At 56.7% G+C, this 18,049-nt stretch overlaps 1 protein-coding gene across 2 annotated transcripts in view; it reads left to right on the top strand.

Annotated features, from left to right (window-relative positions):
• Positions 1-18,049, top strand: part of WFS1 (Wolfram syndrome 1 (wolframin)) — a 41,177-nt gene that overhangs the window by 7,969 nt on the left and 15,159 nt on the right. For both annotated transcript variants that reach the window (XM_011935420.1, XM_011935421.1), the window contains exons 3-7: positions 9,519-9,601; positions 11,731-11,875; positions 13,982-14,152; positions 14,666-14,746; positions 17,647-17,795. In XM_011935420.1, the coding sequence (XP_011790810.1) occupies positions 9,519-9,601; positions 11,731-11,875; positions 13,982-14,152; positions 14,666-14,746; positions 17,647-17,795 (629 nt within the window). The remainder of the gene's footprint in view (positions 1-9,518; positions 9,602-11,730; positions 11,876-13,981; positions 14,153-14,665; positions 14,747-17,646; positions 17,796-18,049) is intronic.

Genomic DNA, 18,049 nt, shown 5'->3' with positions numbered 1-18,049 from the left:
TCACAGGCCGTCTGTAACCAACTAGGGTGGCAGGCCAGAGGTGACAGCCACACTGTCGGGAGTGAGGCCACATGCGGGCGAAGCCCTTGGTGCTGAGTTTCTCCTCTCCCTGAGGGAGACTTGTGAGGGAGGGGCGCCCTTCACCTCCATCCTGAGGCGGGATGCTGGGGCCCTGGATGTTCACAGGCAGAGATAAGGCCCTTGGTGTTCACAGGCAGAGCTGACCGAGGCCCTGGGTGTTCACAGGCAGAGCTGACCAGGCCCTGGGCGTTCACAGGCAGAGCTGACCAGGCCCTGGGCGTTCACAGGCAGAGCTGACCAGGCCCTGGGTGTTCACAGGCAGAGCTGACCGAGGCCCTGGGCGTTCACAGGCAGAGCTGACAGGCTTGTTGGTTCCCAGGTGGCGGTGTGAGGGTGGTGGGTGCGAGCCAGAGGAGTCCAGCCCCTGGGCACCTTCTCCAGCTTACTTAGGCCTCAGTCAGCCTCCACTTTTGCTAGAGAGGCCTCTGCCAGGGAGGCTCAGTCCCAGCTCATCAGTGCCCCTCCTGCCCATGCAGAAGCCCCAGATCCATGGTGAGTTCCTGCTGTGTACACCAGCCTTGTCCATGTGCCAGAGCGGGACTCCTCATGGCCGTCCTGAGAGAGGAAACTGAGGCACTAAGTCTAGGGGACTTGCCAAGTGACCCAGAGGGTGAGAGACGAGGCGCTCGAGTGGCCCAGGTTTCCTTCTTGTTCCAGTCACCTCATTGGCAGGGCCGTGGGGCCTCCCTGCTGTGGTCGCAGTGCACTGAGACTCCCATGTACCGCTCATGCTGGACGCGCCCTCAGAATCTCACCACGGCCCTGGGCCCTGTTTGTCTTTGCATCTCCTTAAAAGATCACTGTGCTCCTCCGCTTTGTTTTGGAGGCCTCTGGGTGGACGGGGCCTGACTCCGGCATTTGGGCCCAGCCTCACGGCTTCGGGGGAACAGAGACCAGGGCTCGGAAGCTTGGTTTCAATCTGGGTAGTGAGAACAGCCTGCAAAGGACAGAGTCCAAGACTGTGTGTGTTTCAGATAAGAAAAGTCAGGAAGCAGCTGTGGTTTGGCGTCTGTCTCCAATGTGGGGGTGGCGAAGAGCAAGCCCAGGACGCTGCCTGAGAGCCTGGCCCCCAACACCGGACCTGCAGCTGGGGGCAGTGGGCGTCCCGTCTCCCAGTCACTGGTCACTGATGTGGCCACAGCAGGCCTGGCCCTGCATGCCCAATGGCCACAGGGAGGGCAGGGCCCAGGGGCCCTGCCAGGAGCAGCTGCTGTGAGAGTCTGTTATTTAGCTCCCCCGTCCAGCCAACATAGATGGGTGAGCGTCAGTTAACATACCAACAGGTGACAACAAGGGTGGCTATTTAACTGAAACTTCCCTGAGCCAAGCATCTTTTTAGGGCATTAGCCCACTTGCTTCTTTAACAGCCTTGGGGGGCAGGCTCTGCTACTGCCCCATTTTTCAGATGGGAAACCGAGGGATAGAGGGCTTAAGCAGATGACCCGGCGTCCTGTGGCTGGTGAAGAGTGGAGGGGAGATTTGAACATACCCTGGAGCCTGTGCTCACTATGGACCTCAGGTCAGCTGTGCCCAGGGATCTCCATGTCACAGGCTCAGAAGTATACAGAGCAGGTTGGCCTGTCCCTAGACCAGTGCCTGGCCAGGCCCTGGTGACAGGAGTGAAGGCTCAGGCCTGCCCTCCAGGAACCCTGAGCAATATGGGAGACAGGAGTGAACAAGGAACTACATTCTGGGGGCTAAGCGCAGCGCGGGGGACAGCCCACATTGCAGTCACCTAGGGGCCCCCCAGGAGAGCCTGGTCACTCTTCAGGGCATCAGGAAGACTGCCTGGAGGAGGCACCATCTGAGGCCCATCTGAGCTGCTCCTTGTCCTGTACACTTGGGAAACAAGAGAAGAGCAGCCTTGGGGTTGCCCTTCTCTGGTTGCCTCCGTGAGGAGCTGACCCCCTTCTCAGCCCGCCATTCAGCAAGGTTGGGGCGGGGTTGCTCCAGAAACTTCACGGGGCTGGAGCCCCACGCTTCCTTCCCATGCTGGCCCTGTGGCCTTGGCAAGTCACTTACCACCTGGGGAACCACTTCCGATGGGTCAGGGCTTAGAAACTAAGGGGCTCCCGGGCCCAGACAGGTAAAGAAAACAGCAACTCAGGCTAGAAAGGAGACCGCAGGGAGCTGTGAGGCTCTTGGGCGTCCCTGTGCCAGGCCGTGACTCCTCATGGCAGCCCTGAGAGGGGAAACTGTCCTGTGTGGAGTGTGGATGCCCGTGTGCTGAGAAGTGTTATCTGTTCTGATTTTTGACGGCAGCCCAAGTGATGTGCAGTAGACCAGGGCCAGCACCTGCCTGTCCATGGCTGCCCCAGGGCTGTTGGGCGGGGGGCTGTTTCTTCACAGGTAGCTGTAGTGAGTCCTGTGATCACCTCAGTGTTGTCCTCAGCCCTGGGGGAACCTTTGTTCTGCTCAACAAGAGAATAAAGCTGGGCTGGTCACACCTGGTCCTAGGTGATCAGCAGGCACAGAGACCTAGAGTTGACACCAGGCCACTCCGCCACTATGACACTGCTGTGCGAGTCCACGCCCTGGCAGAAAGTCTGTTCTGGGCCTGTTCTGTTTAGCCCTGGGGCTAAAGGGCAGGCTCAGATGCACAGAGGGACGGGCCTGGTGCAGGTGGGAGGAAGGAAAGCTTCAGGCTGGGCGTGCTTGGCTATCATGTGCTTAGCCTGTGCTAAGTGTGTGCTAAGCATGTGGCTCTGGTGGGCACTCAGGCCTCCTGGGCACCAGCCGAGGCCCCACCCCTTCCCACTGTGCGGCCCTTAGCTCTCTTGCTGCCTCGGTTATTCACAGGTCTACTGGTAGGACACGGCCCCGGGTTGGTGGAGGAGGAAGGAGGCGAGATTTGGGAGCTCTCCGAGCCATACCTGCCACTCCGTCTCCGAGCAGCAGTCTTATCTCTACGAGTCTCTACAGCAGTGCTGCCACCACCTTGACCGGGGGCCCACCCTACTATGAGGTGGCCCAGCTCACTGTGAGACTCTGGGGCAGTCATATGCCCTTTCTCTTGACCCCAGTGGGCGGCCAGCCCACATGGCTGCTGAATCTGCCAGGCCTTCCAGCCATTGGGGGTAGGGGGATCGCTTTGGCAGCCACAGGGACACAGATAGGGACAGGAGCAGGAGCCCTGGGGAGGAGGTGCACCCCACCAGGAAGCACCCACCAATGCTGACTGAGGCTGCACTGCCAGCCAGAGCCGCTGAGTGAGGGACGAAGAAGGGCCTTCGGGCGTGGGGAAAGCAGGCACCCCAGCTCCTATACTGAGGGCACCCTGGGCAGAGAGGGAGCCCAGCAGAGGGCACCCAAGACCCATGAGGAATTGGCCATGGTGTCAAGAGGTCAACCAGGCCAAGCAGGGTCCCGAGGGTCAGGGAAGGGAGAGGGGATTGTTGTGAGTGGGCCTCAGCTGTCAGATTTATTGTTTACATTAAAGGCCAGCCAGGAGGGGAGCAGAGAGAGGAGTAGCCAGGCCACAGGAAGGCTGAGGGACAGGTAGACAGGGAGGGGAGAAAGCCAGGGTGGCCTCTAGGTTTCTGGCTGGGGCTGCCAGGTGGAAGGTGGTGGCACAGCAGGAGGTAGGGTCCTGGGGGTGGTTCCCAGCGGGGTGCGAGCTTAGTCTTAGATGGGGGCTGCAGGGGGGCCCAGTGGGGGCTGGGGCTCCGACGCAGATGTGGGAGTGCGTGGAGCCCCCGCTACCCTGGGGACAGGCACAGCAGGAGGTGCTGCTTGGGGCTGTGCTGGCTGCTGGGGCACCTGCCCTTGATTATTTAGGAAGCAGCTGTCATGTCTGTTCTGTATCCTGACCTGGCCCATCTGATTGCTGTGCTCCTGCTGAGCCCCCCACACCACACTGTGAGGACTGGCCGCAGGATCTGGTGAGGCTCAGTCTTCTGGGAACTTGCCAATGTGCCTGTCTTACTTGTGCTCCAAGCCTCGGACATCACCTCCAAGAAGCCTCCCACCGCAAGTGAAGTCTATAGTCGTGTACACAGCCCCAACCCTCGCGGGTGGACGTGCTCATTCTTGCCTGGCCCAGGGCGGGCTGTGGTGAGCTCAGGAGTCCTGCCTCTCAGTGTGGTGCCCTCGGCTCCTGGCATCCCAGACTGGCGTTTGGCCATTGCTCAGGAAAGGTCCACTGGGTCAGCGATGGGGGCCCAGTCCAACGCCCCTGGGCAGGGCCTGTTAGAAGGGTGCCCTCCCTGCCAGGGCCTCCAGGCCACTGTCTGCCGTGTTCCCACCTCAGAGTTCAGCCAGCCCTGGGAAGAGAGGGCTGAGGACCATTCAGCCTGTTCATTCACGCGAACCATTGTCAGTGTCCCAGAGGCTGATGGGATGCCTGTGGTGCAGGGTGACCTCAGCTTCCCCATGTGGGGGGATGCCCCGGTGGTGCGAGGCCACCACCCTGTGCTCTGTCTCTGGCACAGGGATGATGACAGCACACAGCACATCCTCTTTTCTTTCCACCTTTCCCTTTGGCACAGCCCCTTGTTGTGGGCATCACAAGAGGAGCAGAGAGATCGTGGAGGTCAAGGGCTTGCCCAGGACCAGTGAGGCAGGGAGAGGGCAGCAGCACCCTTAGATATGGGAGAGTTACATTGTATTTATTTACTCCATGCCTAAGATTGCACTCTTAAGAGCGTTTGACATACATCCAAAAATTTTAAACACTATAGAAGCATGTCTGGATGCATCAGTAATGTGAAGGTGGAAGCCAGCTGCCCTACTCCCAGCCCACTCTGGGAGAATTTTGTGCACGTTTGGAGCCAGCTGTTTGGGGAGAGAGGCCCCAGCCACTGCCCCTTGGGTGGATTTGATGTTCTGTGTTTGGGAAGAAGCCTTCTCTCCATCCTTTTCTCTTTCTGCAGAGTATCTGTTTAAGTCAGGGAGTTGAGCTTGGCAGTTCAGCTGCTCAGCCAAGCAGGTGCTGTGTATCCTGGACTACGCCAGGATGTGGGGAGGAGAGAGGGCAGCTGCAGGCCCTGTTTGCAGTGGCTCCCTCCTGGGATCCCCGTTGTTCCTCCCCACATCTGCTCACTGTGCACTGTCCAGTGCCGTAGTGGAAGCTGGGGGCAAGATGGGTGAGACCCATGGACATAGATGGCATCCACGAAGGCTGGCGGAACCTGTGATAGACGGTGGACGATGACCCAGGTTCCAGCAAGAAATGGCGGTGGGCTGTGCTGGGAAGGGGCGCATCCTGGAGGAGGCCCTAGATAGTGCCTGAGAAAGTGAGGGTCATTGACTGATTCCGCATGACATCCATGAATCTCTCAAATCCATAGGGCCTGTGCATGACAAATAATTAAAAAGGTGACAGGTGTTCTCCATGGAACCTCACAGAGGGAAGGAGACCTGCCCGTGGTATCCAGCTCTGATCACACTGCTGTTTTGTGATTAATAGGCAGACTTTCAAAGAATGAATTAGATTCAGGACCCTTTTAGTTGCAAGTGACAAAATCTCAATGTAAGTTGACACAAGCCAAAAAAGTAGAGGAGCAAGGGGTTGATGAGGCCGTGGATCTGCGGAGTCTAGAGTAGCTTGCTTCAGGCATGACTGGGTCCAGGGGCTCGGGTGATGTCATCAGGAAGTACTCGCCCCGCCCCCATTCCACTCTGCTTTCCTGTGCTGCCTCTCTCACAGGGGCTCTGCCCACAGGGTGACCTTCCACAGTTCAAGCTGGCATCCATGTACCAAGATCAGTAGAAGGTGAAAGCCCATTTCCCAGCAGTTCTAGCACAAACCCTGTTGGGCCATGTCCATCCCTCAACCAGGTGCTGTAGTCAGGGAGATGACCTGGCAACTCTGATTGGCCAGGTGGGGGTGCAGGCCTTCTGTGTAGCACAGGGGACGGGGCAGTGCCACCCAGACCATGAGACTGGGGGCGTTCCCCAAAAGGGGCATCAAGGTGCAGTCATCAGAAAAAGCAAGGAACGGAGGTCGAGCACACAGAGAAACGTGTGTTTCATGGACCTAGGTGGTCCACACTGATGCAGCCGGCTTCTGGGGGTGATCTTTCTGGCACTGAGCAGTGAGCGTGCTGGGATTTGCCTTTGAGCCCATGAAGACTCCTGCTTCATGGACTAAGCTAATTGGTCTTCAGGACAAGCCCACCACTGCCATATGGAAACTGGAATAATGAAGAGGGTGTCTGTCCATCTCAGTGAGATTCTGGGCCGGGCGCAGTGGCTCGCACCTGTAATCCCAGCACTTTGGGAGGGTGAGGCAGGTGGATCACCTGAGATCAGTAGTTCGAGACTAGCTGGCCAACATGGTGAAACCCCGTCTCTACTAAAAATACAAAAAACTTAGCTGGGTGTGATGGTGGCCACCTGTTTTCCCAGCTACTCAGGAGGCTGAGGCAGAAGAATCGCTTGAACCCGAGAGGCAGAGGTTGCAGTGAGCCGAGATCATACCACTGCACTACAGTCTGGGCGATGAGAGCGAGACTCCGTCTCAAAAAAAAAAAAGAGAGATTCTATATATTGGGGAGATGTCGTGAAGTGTCAGGCTGTTGGCCGGGCACAGTGGCTCACACCTGTAATCCCAGCACTTTGGGAGGGTGAGGCAGGTGGATCACCTGAGATCAGTAGTTCGAGACTAGCTGGCCAACATGGTGAAACCCCGTCTCTGCTAAAAATCCAAAAAGTAGCTGGGCATGGTGGTGGGCACCTGTAGTCCCAGCTACTTGGGAGGCTGAGGCAGGAGAATGGCGTGAACCTGGGAGGCAGAGCTTGCAGTGAGCCGGGATTGCGCCACTGCACTCCAGCCTGGGCAACAGAGCAAGACTCCATCTCAAAAAAGATAAAAAGAAATGTCAGGCTATGAATAACTTCTGTGAAAAATTAATTACGGACTGGAATTATCTTTTTAGACAACCACACAGGCTTGGACCTTCCATGTTTTGATTTTTTTTTTAAAGGGAAGAATAATATGGCTTGTGAACTTGGTCAAGTAAAGAGATTTGAATTCGTGAGAGGTGCTGGCGTTGTGGTGAGAAGCACAGCAACGGCCCTGGGGTGTCCTGGGGAAGTGGGGAGGGAAGAGAAAGCCTCGTCTTGTGAACGGCAACTCTGGACCACTCACTGCAAAGTATCTCTTTTCATCATAAACCATCCTATCAGATTGATGTTAACGATCAGATGGAAGCTGCTTCGGAGCAGTGATGTGACCTGCACCAGGTCACACAGCACCTTATTGTTGAGCGTGGATCCACACGTGGGTCTGTGTCATTGTGATCGTTCACACTGCTGTGTGGGCCCATGGCCTTGGTGCCTGCAGGCTCTGTGTCTGCAGTTCCTCTAGGAATTGTGAGCCTGCTGCTGAGCCTGCAACCAGAAAGCACGCTGCGGGGCTGGCGGGGCGACGGCAGCAAGGAGGGAGAACTGTCCTTGATGGATTCAGGGAGCACCAAGGCCTCGGGGCTCTGGGGAGGGTGGTGTCCGAAAGGGCTGCCCTGCGGGACCTGATGCCATCTCTGAGCAACGTCCTTAAGGAAGCCGAGCCCGAAACTCTGTGCAAGAGTTGCGTCCAGGGAGAGTTAACGTCCAGGGAGAGGGGTGTCCAGGGAGAGGGACATTCAAGGAGGGGTCGTCCAGGGAGGGGGGCCTCCAGGGAGGGGGTGACCAAGGAGAGGGGCATCCAGGGAGAGGAGCCTCTAGGGAGGGGTACATCCAGGGAGGTGGGCTTCCAGGGAGAGCGGTGTCCAGGGAAAGCGGCATCGAGGGAGAGGGGTGTCCAGGGACAGGGGCGTCTGGGGAGGGGGCATCCAGGGAGAGGGGGCCTTTGTGTTGGCAAGTTGCCCATCCAGAGGGCTGGAGTGCATGTGCCTGACCACAAGAGCTTGTGAAGAATCCATCTAATTCTTCCCTTCTGCAAATGCATGTCTCACCCACACAGCTTCACCTGTGAGGGCCTCACCTGCCGCCTGCAACTTTGAGTTGTCCCAGCCTCCCTCTGCCCTCTGCAAACTGGGTGTGGTCCTCCTCTCTGCCTTTGCACCTGGCCACGTCCCATGCTGTCGCCCACTGGAGTCCTGTCTCCCGTACACCTGGGTCCTCTGAACGCAGTGGCCAGGCAGCATTTGGTGCTGCAGAGCCAGTTCAGAGCCTGGCACGGGATGGTTCTGGGGAGGCCCTGGGTGAATTGGATCAGAAGGGCTGGTCCTCGGTGTGGTGTTACTGGGAACCATGCAGCCTGTCCCACTGTCAGCCAGGCTTGGGTGAAATGGGTGAGAATGCATGATGCTTTTGTACATTCAGATAACTTCTTAGGAAGTAAAATACAGCATGAACTGTAGTTGATGTTCGGACCCTTGGTCTAATAATTCAACTGGAGAACCTGTGCTAGGAAAATGACTTCCCAAAAGAAAAGAAACGGTTCATGGCACCATTGTAGAAAACAAGAGGTTATTGGAAGCAACCTATGGACCTGATGGAGAGGAGAGGAGAGGCCCAGTAACCTGACTGTGTCTCCTTGACAGATCTAGGAGCCATCAAAACGGTGAACTGACTGCAGCGCATCGTGGGAAACCAGAGGACAATCCACTGCTGTGGACTGAAAGTTTGTGTCTCTCCCAGATTCATGTGCTGAGATCCTCACCCCCAGTCCGATGGTGTTAGGAGGTGATGAATCATGAGCAGTGGCTTTACGGTGGAATTAGTGCCCCTATAAAGGAAACCTCAGAGAACTCCCTTGCCCCTTCCACCCTGTGAGGACGCAGCCAGAAGACCTGAACCAAAAAACAGGCCCTCAGTAGACACGGAGTCTGCAACACTATGGTCTTGGACTTCCCAGTCTCCAGAATTGAAAGGAATACATTTCTGATGTTTGTAAGCCACCAGGGTTGGTCTATGTTATTAATATTTTTGTTATAACAGCTCGAACAGACTAAGGCGTTCACTCTTAAGAAGGAAAAGGTAATATCAAGATGTATATACACTGATTGTAATCTCCAAAAAGATATGTTTTATGTTGGTACGATCATGGAAAACATGAACTTGATCTGTTGGGGTGCTGGGCTTTGGATGCAGGTTCTTTGTATTCTTTAGGTCATGGGCTGTCAAACTTGAGTCCTTGGATCTTTCTAGAGCCCTAGCTGGAGCAGGCCTAAGCCAAGGGGCGTGATGATGGGACTTGGCTCTGTGCTCCCCTCCTTCCCGTGCCTCCCACCCCAAGAGCTTCGCATTGCTGTTCAACCACCCCACCGCGTACAGTTTGCTCAGCTTGCTCGGGGCTGCTTGTGGTTGGAAGGCAAGCAGTGACTTTCTGGGCATCTCCCCTCTCTGTGTCTGTGTCTCTCTGTACTCCAGGCCTGGATTTGAAGGTGACGAGCAGCAGCAGATCTGAAGACCCTCCTGCCGTCCCCTCCGTCCTTCTGACAAGCGACAAAGTTGGCTTTGTGACATGTGTGTGTGTTTCTTCTGTGTTAAAGGACCTACAAAAGGAGATGTGGAAATCCCCTTTGAAGAAATCCTGGAGAGGGCCAAGGCCGGGGACCCCAAGGCACAGACTGAGGTGAGGACTGCAGTGCTGGCGGGGACTTCAGAATGCTGCCCCCAGCACAACGGGCCTGGCCACAAGCTCCGCAGCCCACAGAGAAGTGTTGGTGCCTGAGATTGGGGTCAGGAGCCAGCATGATGCACCCTATCCTGCTTGAGCCCCATGTTGGTGGGGTGCCCCTGTTCACTGTGCCAATTTTCCTCCTGGCACCCCTCTGGGGAGCAGCGCTCATCCCCCTTTTGTCCAGCTCACACCTCAACTTGGGCATCACCTCCTCCAGGATGACCTCCTGGCTTCCTGCGGCTGCCTGCTCTGTGCCACCCCCCAACATACACTGTGTATGCTGCACAGTCTTGTCTCCCTGGCTGGCCTCTCACCTGGCTGTTAGCTGTGTGCACAGGGCCCTCAGAGCAGTGACCGTTAACTCAGCATCAGCCACGGGCTGGGCTTTGTGCCAGTGCTGGGGACGTGATGTGGCCCTGTCTTCATGGGTGACAGGTTAGTGGAAGAAGTAGACCCAAAAAACCCAAGTAGACAGACACAGAAATACAATGATTTTGAATTACGGTAAGGGGAGAAGCCAGCAGCAGGCTGAGACAGGAGGTAGCGGGGGTCCTGTGTCCTCTGTGGAGGCGAGTTCTCACCACCTCACTCTGTCCCCTTGCACAGGACTCAAGCAGGTGACCACAGTTTTCCTGAGCAGTTTCCCACCCCCTCTTCTCCCTAAAGAGGAGAAAAGCTTCGATGCAAAACTATAAATGAAGAATTTCTGGCCAGGCGTGGCAGCTCACGCCTGTAATCCCAGCACTTTGGGAGGCCGAGGCAGGTGGATCACCTGAGGTCAGGAGTTCGTGACCAGCCCGGCCAACATGGTGAAACCGTGTCTCTACTACAAATAGAAAAATCAGCCAGACGTGGTGGTGCACACCTGTACTCCCAGCTACTCAGGAGGCTGAGACAGGAAAATCACTGGAACCCAGGAGGTGGAGGTTGCAGTGAGCTGAGATCGCACCACTGCACTCCAGCCTGGGCAACTCAGTGAGACTCCATCTCAGAAAAAATTCTTTCCTGACCTCACAGCCATATTGTACTTAAAAGTTCCTCCGACAGGCCGGGCGCGGTGGCTCAAGCCTGTAATCCCAGCACTTTGGGAGGCCGAGACGGGCAGGTGGATCACCTGAGGTCAGGAGTTCGTGACCAGCCCGGCCAACATGGTGAAACCGTGTCTCTACTACAAATAGAAAAATCAGCCAGACGTGGTGGTGCACACCTGTACTCCCAGCTACTCAGGAGGCTGAGACAGGAAAATCACTGGAACCCAGGAGGTGGAGGTTGCAGTGAGCTGAGATCGCACCACTGCACTCCAGCCTGGGCGACAGAGCAAGACTCCGTCTCAAAAAAAAAAAAAAAAAAAAAGTTCCTCCAACATCCATTTGCCTGGGCATTTGGAGGCTGGGGGAGCAGTGAGCCCTTTTATGGGCTCTCTGTGCCCCGGGCCTCACTTTTCCATCTGTAGAATGAGAAGATTGAACCATTTTAGCAGGGATTTTTTTTTTTTTTTTTTTTTTTTTTTGCAAAGGGCCAGATAGTGAATATTCTGGACTCCGCACAATTTCTCATGTTGCTCATCTTTGCTGTGGAGCACATAAAAGCAGCATGGACAACATGCAAATGAGTGGTTATGGTTGTATTTCAATAAAACTTTATTTGCAAAAGCAGGCAGGGGGCCAGTGCCAACCCCTGGCTAGATGGCCTCTCTCCAGCCCTGGCTTTCTGTGGTCCCCTGACTGTTTTGAGAGGTGTAAAGGACCCAGTCATGGTTCTGGTTTCCATGCACTGATGGTGAGCCTCGGCAGGCAGGAGCAACTCAAGGAAGAGAACCTGTACCAGTCGGAGCCCGTGATGACTCCTTCACTGTGTGGATGGGGTGGCCACACCTTCCTCACCTTGTTTTGAGGAGGAGCGAGTGGCCGGAGGCTCAGCAGGGCCTAGCCTAGTGGACATGCCTGGTGTGACCCCATTTCCGCCCCTTCCTTCCTGGCCTGGGTGACAAAGGGAAGTGGGTGAAAGGAGGTGGGCTGGCTGGGAGCATGGGGTGGGAGAGGGTCTGAGAAGCTGGAGGCTGACTGGTGTCTGTCTTGCAGGTGGGGAAGCACTACCTGCAGTTGGCCGGCGACACGGATGAAGAACTCAACAGCTGCACCGCTGTGGACTGGCTGGTCCTCGCCGCAAAGCAGGGCCGGCGGGAGGCTGTGAAGCTGCTTCGCCGGTGCTTGGCGGACAGAAAGGGTGAGTCTGCCTGAGGCTTAGAACAGCCTCTGGAGGGTTGAGCAGCTTGTAATGCTGCTTGCTAACTGAACAACTAAAATGTTACCAAACCTAATGCCAGTGATGCTGTTGGGAAATTTCAGTTTCTGTTTTGCTGGTGGCCTTGTCATTTTAGACACTGTTTCTGGACCTACCATGGGATATTTAACAGACCAAGCCATTTTCATTCTGTTTGGCCTGTGTTGTTGTCTCCAAGTGGTAACTATACATCCTGCTTCCTTGCTGGGTTCTGATCCAAACGGAGACATCGATCCTGGGTTCAGCTGAGAGGCAGCTTCCCTGAGGCAAAGCTGGAGACTGTGATGTGACCTGCAGTCAGAGCGGCCCATGCCCCTGAGCTGACGTCCATCCAGTCTGGGCGGACCAGCTGAGGGGCTGTGGGCCACACAGACCTGGGCAGGTGTGCTCACTTCGGGAGGAGGCAGGCTGACCCTTCAAAGATAATCTCTTTCAAACAGAGCGGCGGGAGAGGAAAGGGATGCAGCTCAGGCCACGGTGCTCAGTTAGGACGTTGTCCTGCGCAAGGGAAGTGGCTGTACCTGGTGCCGTGGGGCAGTGTGCTTCCTGAAGGTTCCATGTCTCAGGGAAAGATGAAAGTGGGTGTCACAGAGGTATTTTTTGTAATGATACCTTTGTATAAGTATTTTATGCTTATCATAGAAAACTTAGAATATGTAGAAAACATAAAGATACAAATTACTCATAACTTTGAAGCCCAGAAGCAGCTCCCATATTTTGGTGTATTGTCTTCTGTTTTTTGTTTGTTTGTTTTTTGAGATGGAGTCTCACTCTGTCACCCAGGCTGGAGTGCAGTGGCATGATCTTGGCTCACTGTAACCTCCACCTCCCTGGTTCAAGCCATTCTCCTGCCTCAGCCTTTTGAGTAGCTGAGATTACCACCCCAGCTAATTTTTGTATTTTTAGTAGAAACAGGGTTTCATCATGTTGGCTAGGCTGGTTACAAACTCCTGACCTCAGGTGATCCACCCGCCTTGGCCTCCCAAAGTGATGGGATTACAGGCGTGAGCCACTGCACCCGGCTTGTATCATAATATTTTAAGAGTTACATTTACTCTACAGAGTCTTTCTTTGAAAATTAAACTGATGGTTTTGAAAAAACTAACAATAGCATTGTTAGCCAGAATTTCTCACCAGTCCGGCCTCCTGATTCCAGAGCAGGTGGAATGATCTGGAGGGGGCTCAGGCGGCCCACACGGGTCATTGTCAGGAGCCAGGGATACCCCAGAGGCTGCTGGAGCAGAGCGTGCAAGGGAGGAGGCTGGTTGGCCCCCTGTGTTTCCCCCCAGCTGCACACACCTTCTGATGTGCAGTTGTGCTTTCTGATTTGAAAAGAAATACATGCTCACATGGAAAATTTGGGAAATGTTCAAAAGGATCTCCATGTGAGTCCTCCTGCCCTCGACTGGGTTGTGTGGGCGTCCCAGGCCGTTGAGGGTAAAGGGAGGAAGGTAGCTGCTGACCAGCAGTAAAACCTGCTCTCCCTCTCCCTGCTGTCCGAGCCTTCCTTAGAAAGAGCTGAGCTGTGTGTGAGACAGAGGAAAGCTCTGTGGACGCAGGGGTGGCCCTGCCAGTGCACCCAGGCTTGTGACTGCAGTGAGACCACCGTGGGTTCAAGACAGCTCTGCCTCTTTCTGAATGTGTGACCTTGGGTGAGCCAGAACACAGGCCTGTGCCTCGGTGTCTGCACCTCTGAGAGGGGGATAGCAGCACCTTCTGGGAGGGTGAAATGGGAACAGGAGGAACAGGAAGAGGCTGCCTCCTTCCCGCCACCACATAGGGGGCGCTTGTTCCCGCCACCACATAGGGGGCGCTTGGGGCTGTCTGCTGCGAGACCAGCTTGGCCTCCCAGCTGGAGAGTGGACGTAGCAGGGACATGGTGCGATGTCCTCCTGGGCCAGGTGTCCATCCATCCTTCCCTGGTAACCAGGTCCTGACACCTTGTATGAGTCTTCCTCGAAAGCCTTCCAGGCAGAGTTGGCGGAGTCAGAGTGGCACTGAAAGCTCTAGGCAGGGCACTCAAGGCCTTGACCACATCCTGTCCCTCAGGCATCACATCCGAGAACGAACGGGAAGTGAGGCAACTCTCCTCCGAGACCGACCTGGAGAGGGCCGTGCGCAAGGCAGCCCTGGTCATGTACTGGAAGCTCAACCCCAAGAAGAAGAAGCAGGTGGCCGTGGCGGAGCTGCTGGAGAATGTCGGCCAGGTCAACGAGCACGGTGCGCTGATTCACCCTGGGCGCCAGCCTTCCCACAGGGCCAGGACCTTCCCTCAGGGGCTGGGTCTTCCCACAGGAGCCGGGACCTTCCCTGTGAGGACAGGGGCCTTCCTTGTGGGGACCAGGGGACCAGAACCTTCCTGTAGAGACCATGCCTTAGTAGGGAGGTGTGTGGGTGGCATTTTGACAGCATCTGCCCTGACTCCAGTGCTCACTCATTGAGCAAACCAGAGAGTATTCTGCCCAGTGCTCTGTGAACACGTCTACCAATGGGACGGACTGTGTCCATCACCAAGTGGGAGCACACTACAGGGTGTGGAGTCCACCCTAGCAGCTGGAGGTGCAGAGGTGTGGTGGCCCCTGCACTGCCTGCCCTGGGGCCCTGTGATCCCCAGAACGTAGGATGCCCGTGGAACTGGTGTGCCCTGGGAACAGTGCATCAGTTTCTGGTGGGCTGCAGGGCACGAGGGGATGGTCAGCCTGTCTGACTGTTAATCCACCCTGTCCCCTGCAGATGGAGGGGTGCAGCCAGGCCCCGTGCCCAAGTCCCTGCAGAAGCAGAGGCGGATGCTGGAGCGCCTGGTCAGCAGTGAGTGTGAGTGCAGCCCCGCCCCGTCTGACCCATGCCTCCCGGCCCACGCCTGCAGGGTGACCTCTCCTTCCTGTGTGACCCCATCCTGGCCCTGCTAGGATCTCAGGCGGTCCATTTGGGGGTCAGTGTTCTGGATGCTGGGAGTGGACACTGCCCACTTCGAGTGCATGCACAGGACAGAAACCATGATGTGCCAGTCCCTCCTGGACAGGGAAATACTAGGGGTGGGGACCAGCGGGGAGTCCTGAGTGGGGAAGGATGAGGAGGGCGTTAGGGGAGGGGCTCTGGGCAGAGGGAACAGCATGAGCAAAGGCCCAGGAGACCCAGCAGGGTGTGGAAGGGGCTCTGCCCCAGCGTAGGCCCTTGTAGGTAGGCAGGGAACAGAGCGGGCAGAGCCTAGGCGGGGGGATAGAGCTCTGGGGCACACTGAACTGGGGGTGCCTTTGGGATGTTTGTGGTCAAAGAATTGAAGAGACTTCACATCCTCCAGGTGCAGCTGGCCAGCCTCACTGTCTTCCATTCACGTGGGGTAGACTCTGCAGTCTGAGGCACTGGGAGCTCCTGTCCTGGAGAAGATAGACAGGCGGGGGCTCGGGGGCTCAGTATCAGTGGGGGCCTGGGCCAAGACCCAGGTCTGCCACAGACTCTTCTTGTGACATGGGCAGGTCTCATTTTTCTTTCTGGGTCTCAGTTTCCCCTTCTGAACAGCGAGATGATCAGACGAGGGGACTGAAGGACCCCGCCTGTCCTAGGAGCCTCTGTGGCATGTAGAGCAGAGTACAGGTGGGAGCACGGATCCCCCCTTCCCGCTGGGCCAGTGAGAAACTGTCCAGAGGGTGTGGTCAGAGCCCTTGCCTCTGCGTGGGCGGGCATGGTGCTTGGGCTGCTGGTTTCCTGCTCCATTTGGGGGAGACAAAGAAACGCCTCAGATGGAAATGGGAAGAAATCTGTGACTCGGAAACCCAAGGACCAGAGAGGCTGTGACAGTGTCCTGCCACTGAGGTGGCATGGTGCCTGCTGTCCTGAAGTGAGGCGCCTCTGGGCAGGAGCAGCCCAGCCTGAGTCTCCATCCTGGGTGGCACTGCAGGCAGAGTCTAGACCCCAACCTCACTTCCCACTCCCACAGGGGTTTGTGGTGAGCCGGGCACACCTGCTGCTAGGCCCAGTCTCTGTTGCTGGGGGCGAGTTAGGAGTCAGCACTGCCAGCCTGGGGGCCGCTCCGCCAGGCCCTCAGGGACAGGACCCCAGCACCCCCATTGTTTCCCCTCCATCAGAACGTTCCCGTCAAGCATCACCTGTTTCTCTGCCTGCTTTTCCAACAGAACTCCCAGAAAGGAGTGTCTGTCGTCCCCTTCTCTCGTCCCCCCTCCAGTGCTCTCAGGCTTTTCCCACGTTATTCCACCAAAGCGGCTCATCCAGGCCATCAGTGACCTCCTTGCTCGGTCACTTCGTGTCTTGTCTGACCTGATCCGTCGGCAGCGTGGGCAGAGATGACTGCTCTTCTCCTTAGATCCCTCTCCCCGGCCAGGCCTGGGGCCCTTGCTGCCACACTGGCTGCTCCAGACTAATGTTCTGTCTCTCAGGACAGGACATCCTGCCCAAGATATTCATCCATATGAGGACGGGGCCTTCCTTGTGGGGACCAGGGTCTTCCTGTAGGGACTGTGCCCTGGTAGGGAAGTATGTGGGTGGCATTGGTGACCACTCTTGTGTGTCAGACGCCGTCCTCAACCCGCAAGCCCCCAGCCCGCCCAGGTTGCCTCCTGCCCGTGCTCCTTCCACATCTCCTGAACCTGGCTGTCCCATGGTCAACTCGCACCTCGGGTGTCTACAGTGAGCTGCTGAGGCCTGTGCCACCTGCCACCTGTGTGGGCCCCCCAAGGCTGCCTCATCTCTCTTTGCTGCTGCTACATCTGGGTGCTGCCCTGACTCCTCTCCTCTTGCACACACAGCTGATCCATTAGGAGGTCTGTCAGCGCCCACTATCACGGCTGCCATCTTGGATGCAGCCTGTCTCCTCCCTGGGGTTTCTGCAGCACCCTGGCTTGTCTCCCTCTGCCCTGCCCCAGCGTGGTCCTTTCTTTCCCATCCTTCCCATGGAGGCCTCCTGGACACCATCTCACCCACGGCAGCTGGGGTCCTTCAGGGGCCTCGTTCCCTCCTTGGCCATCGTGTTGGATGGAGGGTCAGTGGGCGCGTAGCTCTCGGTGGATCACGCTGGGTAGAGGGGTCAGTGGGCACGTAACAGGCTCTTGGTGGAACATGTTGGATGGAGGGGTAAGTCGGCCCATGGCAGGGCGCATGTTGAATGGATGGGTTAGCAGGCATGTAGCAGGCCCATGGCAGACACATGTTGGATGGAGGTGTTCGCAGGCACATAGTAGGTATGGGCAGATCCTGTTGAATGGAGCGGTTAGCAGGTGCACAGTAGGCCCTGGGTAGATCATGTTGAACGGAGGGGTTGAGGGCACAGATCATGTTGGATGGAGCAGTTGGTAGGGTGCTGGCCTACAGGGCAGCTTGTCACCTGTGCTGTGAGAAGCCACGTGCTGGCTGGAGGTAGAGGAGGCTGTCAGCATGCACTGGAGATGCAGGTTGTGAGGCTTGGTAGGTGAGCTGGGTGAAAGGTGTGGGTAAGTGGCAGAGAGGGACACTTGGGGTGGGGGACAGCACACCCAGGGGCCAGGAGTGGAGGCTGGCACTCGGCAAACCTGCCCCCTTCCTCCTCACCCAGCCAGGTCCTCACCCCTCAGGCCGCCCAGGGAAGGGTTTCCTCCACCTGAACCCACTCAGCTCCTGTCTTAGCTCGGCCCCACGCCACCATCCCCAGCCCATTGCTCTGTGATAGGGCGGCAGTGGGGCTGCAGTGTGGGGCCCCCATGCTGTTTTCTCTCATGCTTCAGCCAAGAACTACATCGCACTGGATGACTTTGTGGAGATCACTAAGAAGTACGCCAAGGGCATCATCCCCAGCAGCCTGTTCCTGCAGGATGACGAAGATGACGACGAGCTGGCGGGGAAGAGCCCTGAGGACCTGCCGCTGCGCCTGAAGGTGAGTGACCGAGACCCCATTGTCCCGTCCTGCAGGACAGTCGAACGGACCCTGGAAGGGGGAGTGGGAATGGAGGAGACAAGAAAACACGAGAAATGGAGACAAGACAAATAGCCTGATCAAGTCTCGTTTAATGGTGGCAGTGCAATGCCTTATATAGGCTGGCAGGGGAAGAGGTTGGGCCAGGGCTGTGACGGGGGGCTGTGTTTTCTCAAATTACAATCGCGCATGCGCCATTAATTGGTATTTTTCCC

Source organism: Colobus angolensis, unplaced genomic scaffold (genome assembly GCF_000951035.1).
Source record: "Colobus angolensis palliatus isolate OR3802 unplaced genomic scaffold, Cang.pa_1.0 Scaffold143, whole genome shotgun sequence".
NCBI classification, from domain to species: domain Eukaryota; kingdom Metazoa; phylum Chordata; class Mammalia; order Primates; family Cercopithecidae; genus Colobus; species Colobus angolensis.
This window is presented reverse-complemented; position numbering and strand designations above follow the sequence as displayed.